The sequence below is a fragment of the Lithobates pipiens genome, unplaced genomic scaffold, assembly GCF_037356315.1.
Source record: "Lithobates pipiens isolate NorthernLeopardFrog02 unplaced genomic scaffold, aLitPip1_a1.2 Scaffold_3, whole genome shotgun sequence".
NCBI lineage: Eukaryota > Metazoa > Chordata > Amphibia > Anura > Ranidae > Lithobates > Lithobates pipiens.
The window spans coordinates 88943759-88968071 of record NW_027507790.1 but is presented as its reverse complement, the minus strand read 5'-3'; the positions used below and the strand labels follow the sequence as shown (position 1 = coordinate 88968071).

The following is a 24313-nucleotide window of genomic DNA, read 5'->3' as shown; positions in this document are numbered from 1 at the left end:
TTTATTTTGGGGTGTCATTTCACATATGCCCATAGCATGTGTGAGCAATATATCATTTAGTGACAACTTTGTGTAAAAAAAAAAAAAAAATTTTTTTTTGTCATTATTCAATCGCTTGAGGCAAAAAAATAAAATATTCAATGGGCTCAACATGCCACTTATCAATTTCCTTAGGGTGTCTACTTTCCAAAATGGGGTCATTTGGGGGGGTTTTGTACTGCCCTGCCATTTTAGCACCTCAAGAAATGAGATAGGCAGTCGTAAACTAAAAGCTGCGTAAATTCCAGAAAACGTACCTTAGTTTGTAGATGTGACAACTTTTGCGCAAACCAATAAATATACAATTATTGACTTTTTTTTTACCAAAGACATGTGGCTGAATACATTTTGGCCTAAATGTATGACTAAAATTGAGTTTATTGGATTTTTCTAATAACAAAAAGTAGAAAATATCTTTTTTTTTCAAAATTTGCGGTCTTTTTACGTTTATATCGCAAAAAATAAAAATCGCAGAGGCAATCAAATACCATCAAAAGAAAGCTCTATTTGTGGGAAGAAAAGGACACAAATTTTGTTTGGGTACAACATTGCATGACCGCGCAATTACCAGTTAAAGCAGCGCAGTGCCAAATTGTAAAAAGACCTCTGGTCATTTACCAGCAAAATGGTCCGGTCTGAAGGTGGTTAAAGAAACAGCAATCATGTCTTTTGGAAAACATTTTCTATAATATATATAATATAATAGGGTAGAGGGTCAAAAGCAGAGGACCTTGTAATGGGGATGCTGTAGTTTACATAACTCTTGTTCTTCTTTGTCTGGGCTCTAATTATTGTGGTTATCACGTTCGATATTTAAACTACATTTTCAGAATGTAGGAAAAACTCAGGAATGTTAAATGACTGGTTTGGCATGATATTTCAGCAGCATCACAGTGTGTGGAGTACCATTCTTGGCAAAATGTTTTGTTGTGGATTTGTGTTTTTTTTTAATGATGGCACTCATCTCCAGCAAACTGTCTTTCATAATGACACAAGCTGACAGTTACTACTGTAATCTCCTTTTCCCAGAAGATAGCGGGTGATTCTGGGCTAAGTTCTGGCTATAGCTCCCACATAAATTGGGCTGCAGCTTGGGGTGGAGCTACAGCACAAACATAAAAAAAAAATGTTTTCTTTGAAAACGACTGTTTGGATCTAAACTGGACTGTGCTTTGTGCACTGGGTTCCCTAGGGGAGTGAAGAATGATTTCTCACTTCTGATGATAAGTTTTCTTTAAACTAGAACCACCCCACCTTGAAATTCTGATGGATGAAACAAGACATTCTATAAAAGACCCAATCGGATGCTTGCTATCTTTTTCTAAAGTACATTGAATAATGGAGGATCTCATTGGTTCTTTAGGTAATGCATAGATGGCATTTCACATAAGATGGTTAGTGGGTGTTACACAACAAAATAACTGCTAACATTTCCTACCTTCCAGAACACAATCATATTCTTCATGTCATGCAGGTATCTGATCCTAATCACTGAAATTTAGTGAAGAATAAAAGAGCATCTCCACCAATCCATACCTGTTCTGAAAGGGCCTACCCTCAGCATAGCTGATTCTTTATTATATCTAGTGTGTCACAACCATAGACATATTTACCCGAAATTCCAACATCCGCCACTAGAAGTTCTTTACTAGAAGACGAACTTTCAGCTAATTGTTTGAATTCATCGTGTTTTTCTCCATAAGGATACTGAGTGTCAAATTTAACCAGCACAAATTTACTCCTTGGAATCACCTGCGGGAGAGAGCAAATGAAGAATGTGTTATACATAAAAAAATATATATTTAAATTCCCATTGTACGATTTTACATATATTGGCTGACGTGACAATTTATGACAAGAGGATTGCCATTATTTTCTATGGAGCTGATTCAAACTTCAAAAAATTGGGGGCAAGAAAAAAGTCCTCTGAGGAGGATCGCTGGGCAAGATGAGTTCCGAAAGCTGCATTCAACAAACCAATCCTGATGATTAAGTCTGATTACAAGCCAGATATTGTTGCCGGATACCCATTTCAACATGCACCAGATGCACAGGTCCTAGCCAGGTATGGAGACCCTAAAACACTGCCTAGGCTGTCCAAGACACAGCGTATAATTATTAAGAAAGTGGCTGAGGAGTATGGTTATCTGTATCCCTACATACTAGCCCACCTAGAGGAAGAGATCCAGGACAAAGAAACCCAAGGGTTAGATGAAGCTCTGCGGAGTTTCCTTTGGATCCCTTTGTGGGTGGATTTCAAAAAGTTGTTGGCCAAGATAGGTGAGAGGTACACTTCAGTGTTGCAAACTTAGCGCTATGGTCGCAAGATTAACCCCGACTGTGTGATTGTTTGCAGACCAAACAAAAAAAGACATTCACCATTACATTACTATGGTAAATGCCAAAGAAGAAACCTTAAAGTTACCAGACCCCAGGTACTACTGGTAAATGCTATTCAACTGTGTATTCACTGACAACGTATGGATTACAAATGTGTGCCTAGTGGAGTTAAGACGCTATGCTGAAAGCCACTCCACCTCTTGTACAAAAAGTGTTGCTAGTGAGGGACATTCCTGTTGGCTGTATTGCTGAGACTGTGTTGAACTGTGTGCTGTTGGCAGATACAGGGAGCACCCATTTGAGTCATGCTGGCTAGTGCTCTGGAGATGACAATATGCCTCCCTTGAAAAAAATAAAACATGTTGATCTGATATTCAGTGTGTGTTTGTTTCTTCAACTAGTGAGGAAATCCGTTCTCAGTCCCTGGCTATTGTGTGGACAGACTGAGATTACCATTGCAAGGGGATCTATGTCAAGAAGTGCGGTCCCTTGCACCATGGCTTGGCTGCTTGTTCCTTGATTGCAGCCATGCCTCCTGTCCCCGGAGTTATCCCTGAGAAAAAGGGAAACTGCTTGGAAATGTTATTCTATGCTAAGTGAAAATGTATGGACTTCGGGCCTTCAAAGATGGGGATGTTTAGTTAGTTAGGTAAAATAAGCTGTGGCAAAGGGGCAAGTTCTCACCTTACACTTTGAATGATGGACTGTCATTGTTTTTCATATACTGGCCACCAGGCGGTGTGAGCCATGCCAGCCTGAGTGAGCCCTTGTTCACATTATGCATTTATCTGATAGGAAATGCTAAGAAAGTTTGTAAGATAGATATGAAAAGGGGTGGCATCCTCGGGTGAGGATGGGGTCCATTTTGACCTGTACTTGTGTTTAGATATAGAGATCATTGTAGTTTAGACATATCATAGGGTGTATTTACACTGCTTTGCTGCTCTCGGCTGAGGGCAATCAACATTTACTAAAAAATTGCTTACGTACATATTGCAATGTGTTATCATATGGCTAGGATGCATTTCTTTGCTCTCTATTTTTTCTCTTTCAGGTGTTCTTGCACCCATTGCATCTTCCTTGGACAAGGAGAAACATTGATTTGATGTGGATAGCGTTGTTAACCTTTTAATGTCTCTTACTACTGTATATATTAGATAGATGGTTAGGCGATACGGCTACTGTTTGTTTTTTCCCTTAACTGTTTGGGTGGCACGCCACACGTAAAATTGTATATACTGTCTGTTATTTATCTACCCTTGTATGAAATGCCACTTGCTCATGTATATGTGTATTTTATGTATATTAACTCCATGTGGTACGCTACATGTATTATTGTTATTATTGTTCCTTTCCTGTTTCCCCACCCGTCCCAGTTTTTGCCAGGACATTCTTTCTCAGGCTTGAGAGTTCAAATTATTTTTCTGCAAACCACAAGATGTCGTTTTCCTAGGCAGGGGGAGGATGTAGCATCCAGAAGTTTAGGTAGGGTTGCTATCAAATTTAGTTGCCAGGCGATAGTTGTCTTGGCCAATTGTTAGGAGATCCCCCTAATTCTGTAATTTCTGCACTTAAGTTGGTGGCAAGGTCTCATTCTTTCACCCCTTCCTCTTTCCCCCTCATTGTTTAACCACTTGACCACTGGGCACTTAAACACCCGACCAATTTTCAGCTTTCGGTGCTCTCACATTTTGAATGACAATTACTCAGTCATGCAACACTGTACCCATAAGAAATTTTTGTCCTTTTTTTTCACACAAATAGAGCTTTCTTTTGGTGTTATTTAAATACTGCTGGGTTTTTTATTTTTTGTGCTATAAATTCTGTAAAAAAAAAAAAAATTTTTTCTTAGTTTCTGTTATAAAATTTAGCAGATTAGTAATTTTTCTTCATACATTTTGGCCAAAATTTATACCACTACATATCTTTGGTAAAAATAAGTACAAATTGGTGGATATTATTTCTACACAAGCTATGGTGCCAATATCTGAAAATTGATCAGACCCTAACATGCCATAAAAGTACAAATACCCCCCAAATGACCCCTTTTTGGAAAGAAGACATTCCAAGGTATTTAGTAAGAGGCATGATGAGTTTTTTGAAGTTGTCATTTTTTCCCACAATTCTTTGCAAAATCAAGATTTTTTTTTTAACTTTTTTTTTTTTTCACAAAAATTGTCATATTATCAGTTTATTTCTCACACACAGCATATGCATACCACAAATTACACCCCAAAAAACATTCTGCTATTACTCCCGAGTATGGCGATACCACATGTGTGAGACTTTTACACAGCGTGGCCACATACAGAGGCCCAACATGCAGGGAGCGCCATCAGGCATTCTGGAGCACCCAGGCCAATTCTGACATTTCTCTGCTACATGTAAAAATCATCATTTATTTGCTAGAAAATTACATAGAACCCCAAAACATTATATATACTTTTTTTTTTAGCAAAGACCCTAGAGAATACAATGGTGGTCGTTGCAACTTTTTATCTCGCACGGTATTTGCGCAGCAATTTTTCGAACGCGTTTTTTTGGGGAAAAAAACAGTTTTGTGCTATAAAAAAAAAACAAACATTAAAGTTAGCCCAATTTTTGCATAATGTGAACGATGAAGTTATGCTGAGTAAATAGATACCTAATATGTCACTCTTCAAAATTGCACACGCCCGTGGAATGGCGCCAAACGTCGCTACTTAAAAATCCCCATAGGCGACGCTTAAAATTTTTTACTGGTTACATGTTTTGAGTTACAGAGGAGGTCTGGGGCTAGAATTATTGCTCTCGCTCTAACGTTTGCAGCGATACCTCACATGTGTGGTTTGAACACCATTTTCATATGTGGGCGGGACTTACGTATGCGTTCGCTTCTGCATGCGAGCACATGGGGACAGGGGCGCTTTAAAAACATTTTTTTTTATTGTTCATTTTACCTTATTTATGTTAGTTTGACATTTTGTCCCCCAAAAATAATTTTTTTGATCACTTTTATTCCTATTACAAGGAATGTAAACATCCCTTGTAATAGGAATATGACATGACAGGTCCTCTTTACACTGAGATATGGGGTCAATAAGACCCCGCATGTCACTTCTAGGCTGGGAAGCCTGAAATAAAAAAAATAAAAAAAGATTCTGGCTTTGATTGTATTGGCGAGTCGGTAGAAGCAATTTATGGCAGAGTATTGCAGAGTATTGGCTGGTATTGCAGAGTATTGGCTGGTATTGCAGAGTATTGGCTGGTATTGCAGAGTATTGGCGGGTATTGCAGAGTATTGGCTGGTATTGCAGAGTATTGGCTGGTATTGGCTGGTATTGCAGAGTATATTGCGGGTATTGCAGAGTATTGGCGGGTATTGCAGAGTATTGCAGAGTATTGGCTGGTATTGCAGAGTATTGGCGGGTATTGCAGAGTATTGGCAGGGTATTGCAGAGTATTGCCAGGGTGTTGAGGGGTTAATTTTGGTGAGCAGCGATGTGGGCACTGCAGATGCAGCCCACAGCGCTGCTGACACCGATCTCTTCCCCCTCCGCTGTACCGATCGGTACAGAGAGGGGAGGGAGGAACCGGCGTCATAACATGACGCCGGTTTGTTTACAAGTGATCACTCCATCATTTGACGGAGCGATCACGTGGTAAACGGCCGTGATGAGCCTGTCCTGTGGACCCGGCAGTCACGGATGCTCTCGAGTGCGTGCCCCAGGGGGCGCGCGAGAGCGGAATTCTGGGAGGACGTCATATGATGGCCTCCCAGAGTTAAGAAACCGCCCTGTAGCCGTCATTCGGCTATGGGGCGGTTGTTAAGTGGTTAATAGTAACAATAGTATGAAGTAAAAAAGATTTTTCATATTTTATATATATATATATATATATATATATATATATATATATATATATATATATATATATATACACCATATTTTTGGACCATAAGACGCACTTTTTCCCCCCAGAAATATGGGGGAAAATGTGCCTGCGTCTTATGGTGCGAATATACGATTGGCTCCGCCCCCGCTGCAATCCGGAGCGGTCCGCAGCCTCGGCCTTAGGCCATCTTGGTGCACCCGCCGTTTGCAATGTGATCGCTCCGTCAAATGACGGAGCGATCACTTGTAAACAAACCGGCGTCATGATGACGCCGGTTCCTCCCTCCCCTCTGTGTACAGATCTGTACACAGAGGGGAGAGATCGGATGGCAACAGCGCTGTGGGCTGCATCTGTGGTGCCCACAGCTGTCATGTGACAATTGCAGTCACAGCCATCCCTCCATACTCTGCAATTCCCTGCCAATACTCTGCAATTCCCTGCCAATACTCTGCCAATACTTTCTATGGTAATGGTCACTCTGCATTTTCTATGGTAATGGTCACTTTGCATTTTCTATGGTAATGGTCACTCTGCATTTTCTATGGTAATGGTCACTTTGCATTTCATGGGCACTGGAAAATATTTTAGTACACCATTTGGTTCAGAATATTTTTTTTTTCTTGTTTTCAACCTCTAAAACCTAAGTGCGTCTTATGGTCAGGTGCGTCTTATGGAGCGAAAAATACGGTATACATACACACACACACACACATACATACACACATGGCATGAGCATGATGGATACAAATGTTTCTACTTGGCAGGACATGAGAAATATTTTTTTTTCTCTTTATCCTAAACACTCATGTTTTCACTTTCCACTTTTTCCCTTTTTACATATTTTTCACATATCTATATATATTTTTTTCAGAACACCATATTTTCAATCATCCTCACACTTGTGGAATGTGTTGTGGCAGACAACCATTTTGGGGTCCCATCTCTCTTGATGCTAGCCAAGCACAGTGCTTTAGCCGACCTGTGAGCATAGATCCCTTTCTCCCCATGAGGTTTTTTTTCTCCATATGGGTAGAATATATTAAAGTGGTTGTAAACCTTTACAAACCACTTTGACCTACAGGTAAGCCTAGATTAAGGCTTACCTGTAGGTCCAAGCAATATCTCCTAAACCTATATGGTTTAGGAGATATTTGCCCGAAAACGGGCACCGCTGTCTACGGCGCATGCGTGTCGGCTCCCGTGCGCATGCGCGGGAGTGACGTCATCGCGGCTTCGCCGAATGACAGCGGCGGAGCTGCGAGACCCCACCAACAAGATGGATGCGGCGGACTACAGGGGACAGCGGCGACTTCGGTGGCTCCTATGTCAGGTAAGTGACACATAATGGGCTACTATGCGATGCATAGTAGTCCATTATGCTTTGCCTTTGCAGGGAATGAAAGAGGAAGTAAACTCATCAGGGTTTACTTCCTCTTTAAGTAATACTACATATCTATTTGTATTTACAGTTTATTTCTGTACCCAACTCCTGATGAATGGCATAAAGCCATGAATCGCGTTAAGTTTTCATGGGGTGCTCAGTCAAGTCTGGCTCATAATCTAGTTACTGGCCCATATATACCTTTCATACATTCAAAATTCATTGAGTACTATGTAACTATCTATGTGTATCTTTGTTTGCTTTTATAGCAGCTCTGTTGCATATGGTGGACCAATGCCGGTTAATAGGAAATATCCTGTATTATATCTACAATTAATCATGCTCAAGATTGATATTTCTCACCTTATTGCCATATGCCGTTCCTGTGACATGTTACATATTTGTATTTATACCTTTTATCAATATTCTAATACTTCTCATGTGCTGCCAAGCTGAAACATTTGTATTTATCGTGCTCATGCCGTGTGTGTGTGTGTGTGTGTGTGTGTGTGTGTGTGTGTGTGTGTGTGTGTGTGTGTGTGTGTGTGTGTGTGTGTGTGTGTGTGTGTGTGTGTGTGTGTATATATATATATATATATATTTTTTTTTTTTTATTACTAATAAACAATGTTTACCAACTACTCTACCTCCACAAGTCAATTGTCTCATTTAAAGTCCCACATTCCTTTCTTATTTACCTGAATCAGGGATGGAGGTACATTTATTGTGCCTCATTTAAAGTCCCAAACTCCCCCCTTTTTATGGGGTAACGTAGCTTGTGGCAAACCTCATTTACCATCTAATAGTTCATAGTATGACTTAGCAATGATCTAGCACCACTTACTGCTAAAATGTCTGTACTTGCTATATTCCTGTTCTAGTATTACCCAGAATGTACTGTGTTCTGTTTTTGTTCTTTTATCTGCTGAGACAACTAATAAAACTGTTAATTGAAAAAAAAAAAAAGAATGCATAGTTTTCTTTAATGTATTTTTAGAAATTTGGTTGATGTACAATGCCTTGAAAAAGTATTCTTACCCATTGAAATTTTCCAAATTTTTTAATGTTACAACCAAAAACATAAATGCATTTTATTGGGTTTTTATGTGATAGATCAACACAAAGTGGCACATTATTGTGAAGTGGAAGGAAAATGATAAATAGTTTTCAAATTTTTTTGCAAATATATATCTAAAAAGTGTAGCGTGCATTTGTATTCAGCCCCCTTTACTCTGATACCCCTAACCAAAATCAAGTGGAACCAATTGCCTTCAGAAGTCACCTAATTAGTAAACAAAAATTCCACCTATGTGTAATTTAAGCTCAGTATAAATACAACTGTTCTGTGAAGCCCTCAGATGTTTGTTAGAGAACCTTAGTGAACAAACAGCATTATGAAGTGACAGGCCTGGCAAGGAAAGCATTAATCAGAAAGCAGCCAAGAGGCCCATGGTAACTCCAGAGGAGCTGCAGAGATCCACAGTTTAAGTGGGGGAATTAAGACCTCATCTGGAATATGCAGTTCAGTTTTGGGCACCAGTTCTCAAAAAGGATAATGGGGAACGTGCAGAGAAGGACAACCAAATTGATAAGAGGTATGGAGGAGCTCAGCTATGAGGAAAGATTAGCGGAATTTAATTTATTCACTCTTGAGAAGAGGAAGTTAAGGGGGGATATGATCAACATGCACAAATATATAAGGGGTCCATATAGTGAACTTGGTGTTGAGTTGTTCACTTTACGGTCAACACTGAGGACAAGGGGGCATTCTTTACATCTAGAGGAAAAGAGGTTTCATTTCCAAATACGGAAAATAGGCTCCCTCCAGAGGTGGTTCTGGTCAGCTCAGTAGATTGCTTTAAGAAAGGCCTGGATTCTTTCCTAAATGTACATATTATTACTGGGTACTAACATTTATAGGTAAAGTTGAACCAGGGAAAATCCGATGGCCTCCCTGGGATCAGTAAGGAATTTTTCCCCTGCCGTAGCAAATTGGATCCTGCTTTTCGGGGGGGGTTGCCTTCCTCTGGATCAACTGTGGGTATAGGATTGGGTATATGGGATTGTATGATATTTTTTATTTTATTTATTTATTTTTTTATGGTTGGACTGGATGGACTTGTGTCTTTTTTCAACCTATGTAACTATGAATCTGTCCACAGGACAACTATTAGTCGTGATCTCTACAAATCTGGCCTTTATAGACGATTGGCAAGAAGAAAGCAATTGTTGAAAGAAAGCCATAAGAAGTCCTGTTTTCAGTTTGCGAGAAGCCATGTGGGGGACATGGCAAACATGTGGAAGAAGGTGCTCTGGTCAGATGAGACCAAAATTGAACTTTGTGGCCTAAAAGCAAAACGCTATGTGTGGTGGAAAATGAACACTGCACATCACATCTACAGCAGGGAAGATGGTCAGAATTAATGGGAAGATAGATGGAGCCAAATACAGGGCAATCTTAGAAGAAAACATGTTAGAGTCTGTAAAAAACTTGAGACTGGGGCAGAGGTTCACCTTCCAGCAGGATAATGACCCTAAACATACAGCCAGAGCTACAATAGAATGGTTTAGAGCAAAGCACATCCATGCATTAGAATGGCCCATTGGGTGGTATTGGTTTGACCCGTAGGGTTTTGTGATGTTAGTATAGGCCTTATTTGATCCTAACAGGATTGGGGACAATCTCTGTGAATTGGTGTAGATTGCATTATACTAGAGGGATGAGATAGGTACTTTTCCCCCTCCGTTTTAGTATTGCAATATATGTGAGGATTGTCAGGAATGGTTAACCGTTATATATAATTGTGAGGATATTGCTGTCGTTATCGATTCCACGCACTAGAGGCCAGTCATGAGTCTATCCTTTTTGCCCTTTAGTTCCAAGTTTGACCTGTAAAAAAAAAATTGGAGTCCCTATGGGCATTTATATATAAACCTTTGTCACCTTAAAGCGGAGGGCCACCCAAAAAAAAAAAAATGCATTAATAAAATAAAAACTTGCCTGAAACGCTGTTGCTAGGCAGTCTTCCTAATCTGCCTCTTCCTATTCTGCGGCGCTTCCTCCTCTTCGGTGAGTGGCCCTGATGCCTTATGTGTGTGTCCCAGAAAACAATGGGGCCATTCACAAAGCGCCACGTGACTTGCGCGTGCACAGTAGGAAACGGCAAGGCAAGGCTCCACTGCCTGTCTCCCTTCGTTAGGATGGAGGCGCAGGCAGCCGATCCGATGGACGGATCGGCCTCGGTGTGGCCGACGTTGTGGGATCAGGTAAGTGTCCTTATTAAAAGTCAGCAGCTACAGTGTTAGTAGCTGCTGACTTAAAAAAAAAAAAAATAATGTATTGGCCAGAACGCCCCTTTAACCACCTAAATACAGTGCACTTACTTACCCCCTTCCTGACCAGACCAATTTTCAGCTTTCAGCACTCTCACAGTTTGAATGACAATTACTCAGTCATGCAACAATGTACCCATATGAAACTTGCGTCCTTTTTTCCACACAAATAGAGCTTTCTTTTAGTGGTATTTAATCACTAGTGGGTTTTTTATTTTTTGTGCTATAAATAAAATAAAAACTTAAATTTTGCAAAAAAAAAATGCCTTTCTTTGTTTCTGTCATACATTTTTGCTAATTAGTAATTTTTCTTCATAAATTTTGGCCAAAATTTATACTGCTACATATCTTTGGTAAAAATAACCCAAATAAGTGTATATTATTTGGTCTTTGTGAAAGCTATAGTCTACAAACTATGGTGCAAATCACTGAAAATTGATCACATCTGATCAGGCCTTCAGTACATCAGCGCGTCATTCATACACCTCACATAGAGGTACGTCTCCTGTCTGAAATAGGCTGATGGACCTAATTTTTTGGTCCCTCTCCTGGTTTACCCTTTGCGGATGGGACAAGGCACTTGTGGGTGCAGTGTGTACATGTGCTAATTCAGCTCCATACTTTTATAAAAGTGATTCGAGACACCCGTGCATCTATTCTGCTCCCTGTTTAAGGACACCGGTCTGGGTAAACAGTAAAACTAATCCAGAGGAAGTGTGCAGAACAATAGGCACCTGCACTGTATCTTACATACATTGAAACCAGTCTGCAGACATACCCATATCTTTAAGTGATACGTACCCTCGGTGTTAGGAACGTCTGGTATTGAGTCTGACTTGGTGGAAGGGGACCTCTCCTACGGCTCTGGTTCCGGTCTCTCTGGAATGGGGACAGGGAGACAGGAGCGCAGCGGGGTAGAAGAGTCCGGCCAGGTGCAGCAACCGGTGCTGGGTAGGTAAGGATCCTTGGAGCAGGAACTCCCAGTAGTATGGAAGAGACAAGGAGAAGGCTGCTGACTGTGGATCCTGGATGGATAAGGTCCGCTGGACGAGGAGGTAGCCGACTCAGGAACAGGCAGGAATCAAGCAGAGGTGTCAGGTACAAGCAGGAGGTTCGGCAACAGGAAAACAGTCCAAGAAGGGTCAAACAAGCCGGGGTCGGAGCAGGAGAGGTCAGCAAGGTCAAACGGAGCCGGGTCAGGTATCAGATGAGCAGCAGACAGGTAACAGGTAACTTCAGGCACTAGCTGCAGACGAGACAGCACAGAACCACAACAACTGTGCCCTTAAAAAGGGCCACTGGCGCCAATCAAGCTAACGTACGCCCGAGCGTGCGTGCGCTGCGCGTACATACGATCGTCGTGCACCCGCGCGCGTCGGAAGGCGCTCGTGCCTACGACGACCCGCAACACGAACGCGTGTGCGCGCACGGAGAGCCGGTCGAATGGAACGGACGGATTCCTGACATTGCCCCCCCACAAGGGGCAACCTCCGGGTGCCCCTAGAGGCTCTCTTCTCCGGGTGAGCAGCAAAAAAAGCCTGGATCAGTCTATTGGCATGTACATTAGAAGCAGGTTCCCAAGAATTACTCTCTGGGCCATAGCCCTTCCATTTAATAAGAAACTGACCTTGTCCCCGTCGTCTTCTGAAATCCAGAACGGCCTCAACTTCAAATTCTTCATTGCCATCAACTAGCACAGGGTCAGGTGGTCTTGTTTCTCTACCAGGGAAGGGATCAGGTACAGCAGGCTTAAGAAGAGCTACGTGAAAAACTGGGTGAATTCTCATGGAATCAGGCAGGAGCAGTTCATAAGACACCTCATTGATTTTTCTCTTAACGGGAAATGGACCCAGAAACTTGGGTGCCAATTTCCTGGAGGGGCATGCTAACTTTAAATTAGAGGAAGACAGCCATACCTGGTCCCCGACTTGAAGGATTAGTTCTCCCCTTCTTCCTCGATCGAAGCTCCTCTTTCTGTCAGCCTGAGCTTTGGTTATGACCTCCTGAAGCGTCCGATTATTCTGTTGCAGGAAGGATATCCTATCCTGGATCGCTGGAACCTGGGATTCTGTAGGGACATCGGGAAGAAAAGACAAATTAAAACCGTAGTTGGCAAAAAACGGGGACTGCCCAGTGGTGGCATGGCTGGCATTGTTATAGGCGAATTCCGCCAGAGGTAACAGGGGGACCCAATCATCCTGGACAAAAGAAGAGAAGCATCTAAGATATTGCTCGAGGGTCTGATTGGTGCGCTCCGTTTGCCCGTTGGTCTGTGGGTGGTAGGCGGAGGACAGAGCTAGTTCAATTCTTAAAGATTCGCAAAGGGCTCGCCAGAAGCGGGAGGTGAACTGGACCCCTCTATCGGACACAATATTGGTGGGTACCCCGTGGAGCCTGATTATTTCCTTAATAAAGACATGGGCAGTCTCGGTTGCAGAGGGGGTTCCCGCTAAGGGTAGGAAGTGGGCCATCTTGGTCAGACGGTCACAAACTACAAATATGGCAGTGCAGTTTTCAGAAGGGGGAAGTTCCACAATGAAGTCCATCGTGATCATCTGCCAAGGGCGGTCGGGTGCGGGAAGAGGTTTAAGCAGCCCCCAAGCCCGATTTCTGGGAACCTTATTCTGGCTGCATACGGGGCAGGTGTTTACATATTGCTTGCAAAATTCCCTCACGCCTGGCCACCAGAAGGAACGCTGTACTAGTTCTAAAGTCTTGCGGACACCAAAGTGCCCAGCGAGCGGGTGGTCATGACAGAGACCCAAGACCTTAATTCTCACGTCTTCAGGGACGAAGATCAAGTTGTCCTTCCAAAGCAGACCCTCCCTGGATGCTAGCGAAATTCCCGGGGGACCGGGAGAGGAGGAGGAGGCATTCTTGAGCAGAGTTACTAGATCTGGTTGGATGAGAAGAAAAGTATTAGCAGGGAGGATGGTATCCGGGGGTGTGGTGTCCTTAGGGCTGTCAAACATACGGGAAAGTGCATCAGGCTTAACGTTCTTAGATCCAGGACGATAAGTTATATGAAAACAGAACCGGGAGAAAAAGAGGGCCCAGCGAGCTTGCCGAGGTTTCAGGCGTTTTGCGGAGCGGAGGTACTCGAGGTTTTTGTGGTCCGTGTAGATGAGCACGGGGTGTACCGCCCCTTCGAGTAAATATCTCCATTCCTCCAAAGCGGACTTAATGGCAAGTAATTCCCGGTCGCCTACATCATAATTCCTTTCCGCTGGAGAGAGTTTTCGGGAAAAGAACCCTACGGGGTGCATCAGGTCGTCCACGCCAAGGCGCTGGGAGACTACCGCCCCTACAGCTATCTCAGAGGCGTCTACTTCTAGAATGTAAGGTCTGGATGGATCCGGGTGGCTGAGGATAGGAGCGGAGGTGAACAGGTCCTTAAGTCTCTTGAAGGCAGCCTGGGCTTCAGGACCCCAAAGAAAGCGTGTATTTTGCTTGGTAAGCTGGGTGATGGGGGAAATAATGGCAGAGAACCCTCTAATGAATTTTCTATAAAAATTAGCGAAGCCCACAAAGCGCTGGATGCCTTTCTTGTCAGTAGGGGCTGGCCATTCGAGGACAGCAGCGACCTTTTGCGGGTCCATCTTGATGCCTGCTGGGGAGATTTCGAGACCGAGGAATTGGATCTCCTGCTGTTCAAATTTGCACTTCTCGGCTTTAGCATAGAGTCCATGTTCCCGGAGCCGAAGCAGAACTCTGCCGACGTGCCCCCGGTGCTGCTCCAGGGACCTGGAGAAGATCAGAATGTCATCAAGGTATACGATGACAAAGATATCCAAGAAATCACGGAAGACATCATTAATTAAATGTTGGAAGGTGGCTGGGGCATTACACAACCCGAAAGGCATTACCAGATACTCGTAGTGCCCAAAACGAGTTCGGAAAGCGGTCTTCCATTCGTCGCCTGCTCGTATGCGGACCAAGTTATAGGCACCTCTTAAGTCCAATTTAGTGAAGATGGTAGCTGACCTCAGCTTCTGGAAGAGCTCAGGAATCAGAGGTAGGGGGTAGCGATTTTTGATCGTAACCTTGTTCAATTCCCGATAGTCCACACAGGGTCGAAGAGATTGATCTTTTTTGGTAACAAAGAATATTCCAGCCCCGGCAGGAGATGTGGAATGACGAATGAACCCCTTTTGGAGATTCTCGGAAATGTAAGCCTTCAGGGCCTCTTGTTCCTTTTCGGATAAAGGGTAGACACGTCCAAATGGGATCTCAGCCCCAGGAAGGAGCTCAATGGGGCAATCATAGGGACGATGTGGGGGTAAGGAGTCAGCCCCCCGTTTACTGAAAACGTCCAGAAACTCATGGTAAGGTTCGGGGACAGATTGGCATAAGTCTAAGTCTGGGTCTAGGCAGAGGAGTGTTCTGGTGTGTGTAGAAGCCCCAGGCAAGCAGTGGTCCCGGCAGTAAGGGGAGAGGAACTTCACCTCCCTAGAAGTCCAGTCGATGGAGGGATTATGGGCCTGCAGCCACGGAATGCCCAGAAAGTGGGGATGAGATGACATCCAGGATTAACAGTTCAGAATGTTGGCAGGGAGTAGAGGCGGATAGTGGAAGGGTCTCCTGGGTGACTCGGCCGGACTTAATCTGAGAACCATCGGCCAAAAAGATAGCAAGTCCATGAGTCTTTTTCTGTAGTGGAATCGAATGCAGGTCGGTGAAGGCGGAGTCGATGAAGCAGCCGCAGGCTCCGGAGTCAAGAATGGCATTAACGTGTATGGTTCTTCCCGGCAGCTGAAACGAGAAGCAGAAGGACAACATGGAGAGGGTTGGAAGGTGGGTTAAAGGAACTGTGAGACACAGGTGAGAGGCACTTACGTGGCTTTACAGGACAGTTGGCCACGTAGTGTCCGGGGCCGCCACAGTATAGGCACAAGTTCATTTGACGGCGGCGGGCTCGCTCTTCAGGAAGCAGAGAGGGTCGGAGTAGTCCAAGTTGCATCGGTTCCTCAGGAGCAGGAGGCACACTGGTAGGTCCTCTTTGAGGAGGCGGAGAGAAGAAAGGTGTGGGAGACGAGGTCCTAGCCGTCATCCAGGCAGGTCTCAGTGGTTGGGAAGAGCGTTCGGCCCTACGCTCGCGAAGTCTGCGGTCTATTTGGATGGCCAGAGCAATTAAGTCCTCCAAAGCGTCAGGAGTGGAGACACGAGCTAATTCATCCTTGAGGCTTTCAGACAGGCCCATACGGAATTGGTGTCTAAGGGCCGCCTCATTCCACAGGGTATCTGCGCTCCAGCGTCTAAAGTCAGAGACGTAGTCCTCAGCCGTCCTGCGGCCTTGCTGGAGCGCAGTTAATGCAGACTCTGCGGTGGTAGCCCGTTGGGGGTCATCGTAAAGTTGCGCCATCCCCTCGAAGAAGGTGGCGAGGGTCTGTATAAGGGGGCTGTCATTCTCCAAGAGATGGTGGGCCCAGGACTGAGGCTCTCCTTGCAGGAGAGAAATGACAAACCCCACCTTGGTGGCCTCCAGAGAGAAAGTCCTGGGCTGGAGGGCAAAGTAAAGCTGGCACGCGTTGCGAAAAGCCCGGAACTTGGAGCGGTCCCCAGAAAATCTCTCAGGAGTGGGAACCCTAGGCTCAGGTGGGAGCATCATAACTGTTGAATGTGCAGCTGGCTGGACAGGAGGAGGCTGAGGTATGGCGTCAGATGATCCCGGAGTAGAGAGGTGCTGGACACGTTCCTCCAACCTGGAGTAGCCATCCTGAAGGGATTTCACGGCCTGGGTGAGGGCCGCAAGGTGGGAGCAAATCTCCTTCATGGCGGAGGTCCCTTCCGCAGACTCAGACACGGCTGTCTCGTACTGTTAGGAACGTCTGGTATTGAGTCTGACTTGGTGGAAGGGGACCTCTCCTACGGCTCTGGTTCCGGTCTCTCTGGAATGGGGACAGGGAGACAGGAGCGCAGCGGGGTAGAAGAGTCCGGCCAGGTGCAGCAACCGGTGCTGGGTAGGTAAGGATCCTTGGAGCAGGAACTCCCAGTAGTATGGAAGAGACAAGGAGAAGGCTGCTGACTGTGGATCCTGGATGGATAAGGTCCGCTGGACGAGGAGGTAGCCGACTCAGGAACAGGCAGGAATCAAGCAGAGGTGTCAGGTACAAGCAGGAGGTTCGGCAACAGGAAAACAGTCCAAGAAGGGTCAAACAAGCCGGGGTCGGAGCAGGAGAGGTCAGCAAGGTCAAACGGAGCCGGGTCAGGTATCAGATGAGCAGCAGACAGGTAACAGGTAACTTCAGGCACTAGCTGCAGACGAGACAGCACAGAACCACAACAACTGTGCCCTTAAAAAGGGCCACTGGCGCCAATCAAGCTAACGTACGCCCGAGCGTGCGTGCGCTGCGCGTACATACGATCGTCGTGCACCCACGCGCGTCGGAAGGCGCTCGTGCCTACGACGACCCGCAACACGAACGCGTGTGCGCGCACGGAGAGCCGGTCGAATGGAACGGACGGATTCCTGACACTCGGTTGTCCCTTAAGTACACATCTTATTAGAAATATCAATATATCATTGAGTCTTTTGCTCTTCACCCCTGATGAAAGTTCTGTGATACCAGCAAATGGAAACAAGTCGGGTATGGGTGATATAAGAAGAGTATTTTTAACCATTCACTTTTTGATTTGTCTTATTTATTTATGTAATTGTCAATTTGTAAATACGCCATTGGGACATTTTTTAGTTGATGTGTCCCTCTGGTGGTACTATGTATTCTTGTTGTAACTATTATTAAAGTATGTATACATTGTTAATCGTTATTTGGTAGTGGTGGTCATTTAAAATCCCACCCATTTAGGGGGAATTTTTCTTTGTTCAGTACATCAGGTGTATCTAATTTCTTGAGACACTAACAAGTCAGGAAAGTACAAGTACCCCCCAAATGACCCCTTTTTACAAAGTAGACATTCCAAGGTATTAAGTAAGTAGCATGGTGAGTTTTTTTAAGTTGTCATTTTTTCCCACAATTCTTTGCAAAATGAAGATTTTTTTGTATTTTTTTTTTACAAAATTGTCATATTATCAGGTTATTTTTCACAGACAGCATATGCATACAACAAATTACACCCCAAAATACATTCTGCTACTCTTTCTGAGTATGGCTATACCACATGTGTGAGACTTTTACACAGCGTGGCCACATACAGAACACCAACATTGATGTAGTACCTTCAGACGTTCTACGAGCAAAAATGACGCATCTCATTTCACAGCCACCTATTACACTTTTGAAGGCCCTGGAGTACCAGAACAATGGAATTTCCCATAAAATGACCCCATTTTGGAAAGCAAACACCCCAACGTATAATCTGTGAAGCATAATCAGTCTTTTGAATGGTTCATTTTTTTTCCAGAAGTTTTTGGAATATGTGGAAAAAAATGAAAACGCATTTTTTTTTTTACACAAAGTTGGCAATTTATAGGATATTTCTAACACATAGCATGTATATAACAAAAATTACACCACAAAACACATTCTGCTACTCCTCCCAAGTATGGCGATACCACATGTGTAGGACTTTTACACAGCCTGGTCACATAGAGAGGCCGAACATTGAAGTAGTACCTTCAGGCGTTCTAGGAGCATAAATGACACATCTCATTTCATTCCTACCCATCACACTTTTGAAGGTCCTGGAGCACCAGGACAGTGCAATTACCCACAAAATGGCCCCATTTTGGAAAGCAAACACCCCAACGTATATTCTATGAGGCATGGGCTGCAGATAGGTACTTGAGTACTCTGATGGCCTGGTGACAGGTACTCGGGTACTCTGATGGCCTGGTGACAGGTACTCGGGTACTCTGATGGCCTGGTGACAGGTACTCGGGTACTCTGATGGCCTGGTGACAGGTACTCGGGTACTCTGATGGCCTGGTACTCAGATAAACTGTGATAGGTACACAGATGAACTGTGACAGGTACTCAGATGAACTGTAACAGGTACTCGGATGAATTGGGACAGGTACTCAGATGAACTGTAACAGGTACTCGGGTACTCAGATGGACTGTGACAGGTACTCGGGTACTCTGATGGACTGTGACAGGTACTCGGGTACTCTGATGGGCTGTGACAGGTACTCGGGTACTCTGATGGGCCGTGACAGGTACTCGAGTACTCTGACGGGCCGTGACAGGTACTCGGGTACTCTGACGGGCTGTGACAGGTACTCGGGTACTCTGACGGGCCGTGACAGGTACTCGGGTACTCTGATGGGCCGTGACAGGTCCTCTTTATTGGGGGGGGGGACAATCAGTGTGATTGGTGTACACTGTAAGCGGTAACGAGATGTTACCGCAATCTCCTCGATCGTGTGTGAGGAGGAGAACCCGGTAACATCTCGTTACCGCAGTTTGTTTACATTTTAGTGATCGGCTGTGAAACGATCACAGCCATTCACGTGGGTAAACAGCCGGCCAATGGCTGTTTACCAGCATCGGTGACGAGCAGTGTTCCTGGGGAACATGCCGCCACCGGCGTGCATGCGCAGCGCGCTCGCGACCATGCGCCGTGCACAGTGGGGGTGTGATCGGCCGTGACTTCATCACGGCTGATCACGTGGTAAACAGCCATACCCAATGGCTGTTCACCCCCTTCAGTGGCAAGCGGTGTCTCCGTGACACGCCGCCACCGAAGAAACAGGGATGTGTGTGCACGATCGCGCGCATTCCCTGTTTAAATGGGAGGACGTCATATGACGCCCTCCTGTCATAATAGGTCCGCCGCCTGGCCATCATTTGACGGCCGGCGGTTGGGAAGTAGTTAAATAAAATAAAATATTTTATTGGTCTTGTGAGTAGAGTCTGTTTTTATGATAGTGGTATGCTATCGAAATATTAAATATAACTTTTTAAAGTAACTAGGTCCTGACATAAATACCAAGGGGAAACTGAACAATATGAGCATGTTTACCTGTGGGTTAGTATATATCTGGAGCAATAGTTTTATATAGTATTTGCCTGGTATTACCTATTTTGCTATACCTTTTAATTTTACTTCTTAGGTTCCATTTGGAATATATCCCCTTGGGTTAGTTCTGGCATATGTATTGGTTTGCTGTATGGAGTTTTGAGATCCGCCACCCTAAACTCAGATCGAGGCGTGGTTCTTTCTGTTTACTATTTAGTGCGATGAGTGCATCCCCCGTGCCCCAGGATGAAGTCAGCTTGTGATGAAACATGCATCAGGAGGAGTGGCGTGCTAACGTCATCGTGCTGAGGTCCCGAGAGGATGGGTAATCGATAGCCAGCTTTTTACAAATGATGCTATGATTTTATGCTCTTGATGTAAGTGCTTTTTTGATTGAATTAAACCTGTATGTTACATATTACACTATGGTGAGTTTTCTTTTATTGGGTATAACTGCCTTGTCTATGGCAATTGGATGACAGAGTCGCCCCAGCCCTGATTGGTTGGTGTCCTGGCTAATACACACTAAGGAACCATTGTGTGTCGACATTTTAAATCCCCTGGATAAAGGCCCTGGCTGGGTTGAAAGCCGCAAGCAAGATTAAAGAGGAGGGCCGGTTTAAAAAAAATAATTAAAAGTCAGCAGCTGCAAACACTGTAGCTGCTGACTTAATAAACACACTTACCTGTCCAGGGCGCCCGCGATGTCGGCCGCCCGAGGCTGACCTGTCCCTCGGCTCTCGGGTCCCGGCGCCATTTCCTACTGCGCATGCGCGAGTCACGCAGCACTTAGTGAATGGGGCGCGCTGTGTTCTGGGACACACAGTTCCCAGAACACAGCGCGACCCATTACCCAGAAGATGCCGCACGGAGGAGAGAAGAAAGAAGATCTCCGCGGAGGAGGAAGAGGCAGATTAGAATGATGTGTCTAGCAACAGGCATTTCTGGTAAGTTAAAAAAAAACATTTTTTTAATTTATTTTTTAATGATTTTTTTTTAATTTTTAATGTATTTTTTTTTTCAGGGTGGCCCTCCACTTTAAGCTTGCCCTCTGGTAAGCATGCATTTTATGTGGTGGTGGTTCACAAGTCTGTAGTGGTGGGTGCTGTCTCAATCAGTGAAAATACAGGATATGCACACATTCACCTGTGGTTGATGGACTTTACTATGTATAACCTTCAATTAGAGATACTGAATTGTGGTTCATTCACGTATTGTTAATCACTTTATGTATGTCATTTATTAACGCGCCTTCATTTTTCTTTTTTACTGTTTTGGTGTGTATCTCACTTTAAGCTGCTAGTTCCTTTTTCTTTTTTAGAATTATATTGTAATTATTAATTTTACCTAGCTTGGTAATTTTTATATTAAATACAGGGCAATCTTAGAAAAATATCTGTTAGGCCCCGTACACACGGTCGGACAATCCAACCACAAAATCCGTCGGAAAAAATCAGAAACTGGTGTTGCATACTAACAGTCGGACAAAGTTGGCAGAAAATCCGATTGTTAGGAACGTGATGACGTTCGTTTGTTACAACGGGACTACGTTGAGGCTAGTAGCCAATAGCTTTGGTCTCATAATTTGATCTGAGCATGTGTGGCACTTTGTCCGATTGGAAAAAGTCTGATCGGATTTTGTTGTCGGAAAATTTGAGATCCTGCTCTCAAATTTTTTCTGTCTGAATTTCCGACGGAAAAAGTCCGACAGAGCCCACACACGATCAGATTTTCCGACAATATAATCGAACCTTTTCAGTCTGAATTTCCGACCGTGTGTACGGGGCATTACAGTCTGCAAAAAAATTGAGACTGGGCAGAAGTTCAACTTCCAGAAGGACAACGACCCTAAACATGCAGCCAGAGCTACAATGGAATGGTTTTGATCAAAGCATATTCAGGTGTTAGAATTGACCAGTCAAAGTCCAGACCTAAATCCAATTGAGAATCTGTGGTAAGACTTGAAAATTGCTGTTCACAGGCGCTCTCCTTCCAATCTGACAGAACTTGAACTATTTTGCAAAGAAGAATGTGCAAAAATGGGCAAAATATCACTCTATAGATGTGCAAAACTGGTAGAGACATACCCAAAAAGACTTGCAGCTGTAATTGCAGTGAAAGGTGGTTCTACAAAGTATTGACTCAGGGGGGCTGAATACAAATGCACGCCACACTTTTCACATATTTATTTGTAAAAAATTATGAAAAACATTTATCACTTTCCTTCCACTTCACAATTATGTGCCACTTTGTGTTGGTCTATCACATAAAATCCCAATAAATTACATTTACATTTTTGGTTGGAATATTATTATTATTATTATTTATTATTATACACGATTTCTATAGCACCAACAGTTTACACAGAGCTTTGCAATGTAGAGAGGGACAGCACAATTACAGTACAGTTCAATACAGAAGAGACAGGAGGGCCCTGCTCCTAGAGCTTACATTCTAAAGGGAGGGGGTGGTGGTACAAAAGGTAATAGATGAAGGGAATGAGTTGATGGGTGGTGGCTCGAGGATAGTTGTTAGGTGGGTGTAGGCTTCCCTGAGGTGGACAGGTTAGCGGCTGATCGTATATACCGGGGAAGGGAGTTCCAGAGGATGGAAGAGGCTCTGGAGAAGTCCTGAAGGCGAGCATGAGAGGAGGAAACAAGGGAGCTAGAGTTCAGGAGGTCCTGGGAGGAGCAGAGGGGACGATTTGGGAGATATTTGCAGATGAGGTTGGTGGTGTAGCCGGGGATGATGTTGTGGGTGGCCTTGCATGTAGAATTTTGAATTTTTTTTTATACGGTGGGGTAGGGGAAGCCATACAAAAAAAATTTTGGAAAATGTCAAGGGGTGTGAATACTTTTTCAAGGAACTGTATGTTTATCTTACTATATATACACATGGGCGCTTATTATTTGCTATGGGCGCTGCACTTTACACAGTTACCACCTTCCATCCATTATACTTTACATTACATTATACTCCAAGTTCAAAGAAAAGTTACAAAGCAGACATATCCAATTATAACTTCATAATAAAGAGAAGCGTGTGATTGGGTGGAGCAGCCTACTACAGAGAGAATTCTAGATTCACAGATCACACGCTGCTGTTCCAACTGTCAGTCTTCTGAAAGCAGCCAGACACGTAGGATGTTGTCATTGGCCGGGCACAGGGAGCTGATCCGCCCCAAACCTCTCCTATTGGCTGCTGCTTAGCTGTGAGAACGCCGTGGCACTGACAGTTTGTACAGACAAGGAATACCTAACACCATTCATGATCTTCACTGTCATCCCATTAGACACATCAGGGTTCATTTACTAAAACTGGAGAGTGCAAAATCTGGTGCAGCCGTGTATGATAGCCAATCAGCTTCTAACCTGAGCTTGCACCATTAAGCTTTGACAATAAAACCTGGAAGCTGATTGGTTTTTATGCAGAGCTGCACCAGATTTTACACGCTCCAGTTTTAGTAAATGAAACCCATCAGACACATCATCGTCTACAACACACACTCAGCAGCCTGTCAGCACTGAACACAGCACTGTACAACTGTATGAAGTAGGGGGCGTACACCCATACAGGGGCTTATATACAGATGTAAAATCACACATTGTTTACTAGCAAAACAGAACCAAAAGGTTTCCCAGTAAACACCACGGGGGGATTTACTAAAACTGGAGCAGAGAGAGAACCTGGAGAAGATTTGACAATAAAAGCTACAAGCTGATTGGTTGTCATGCACAGCTGCGCCACTCTTAGTAAATCCCCCTCATTGTTTACATAAATAACTGACTTGTATGTCAGTAGGAAGTGAAGGATGTAGCAGTGGTAGAACACCAGCCTCTATACACAGTGAGGTCCATGTCTGCTGGGGGTGAATGAGAAGCATACTCGTACCTTATAGAAGGTGATCTGGTCCAGAGACAGGGAGCCCTTAGTGTGCAGCGCCGAGCACTGTCTCAGGACGCTGGAAGCCAGCAGTCCCAGCACTGCACACACAGCCGGCACATTGCATCCTCTCGCCATGGTTTTTGGAGAGTGATGAAAGGCTGATGAGCGGAGGAGGGGGTCACGTGGTGTGCCTGAACCCATACTTCCTGTGTGTCTTATCACAGGTCACCTCCAGAACATTCCATGGACCCTGTCCTCTGGGACCACACAATGTGTATACAGTGTGCTCACCTTCCACTAACAGCACACTGCTAATCAACAAGTAGCACACTAAGACAATTGTACTGTGCTTTGTATACTCCTTTTTATTGGAAATATAATAGAAATGATTGGAAAAGAAGTAGCACAGTAAATCCTGAAATGGACTAATGAGAAGGTACAACATGTGTAAAGTGTGTATATTGTCTCAGTAAATACCTGTAATAAATACATTTACAGCAGAAGCTAGAACAGATTTATTAGCAAACTACTCTATATGTGTAC

The 24313-nt window shown here is 44.2% G+C and overlaps 1 protein-coding gene across 1 annotated transcript in view; it reads right to left on the bottom strand.

Moving 5' to 3' along the window:
- The window catches only part of ERP29 (endoplasmic reticulum protein 29), a 33827-nt gene extending 9881 nt beyond the window's left edge, over positions 1 to 23946 (bottom strand). Inside the window, exons 1-2 of the mRNA XM_077462027.1 lie at positions 23777 to 23946; positions 1653 to 1791 (exon numbers count right to left, since the gene is read on the bottom strand). Coding sequence (XP_077318153.1) covers positions 1653 to 1791; positions 23777 to 23905 — 268 coding nt within the window. The 5' untranslated portion in view covers positions 23906 to 23946. The remainder of the gene's footprint in view (positions 1 to 1652; positions 1792 to 23776) is intronic.
- Positions 23947 to 24313: the final 367 nt, after the last annotated feature.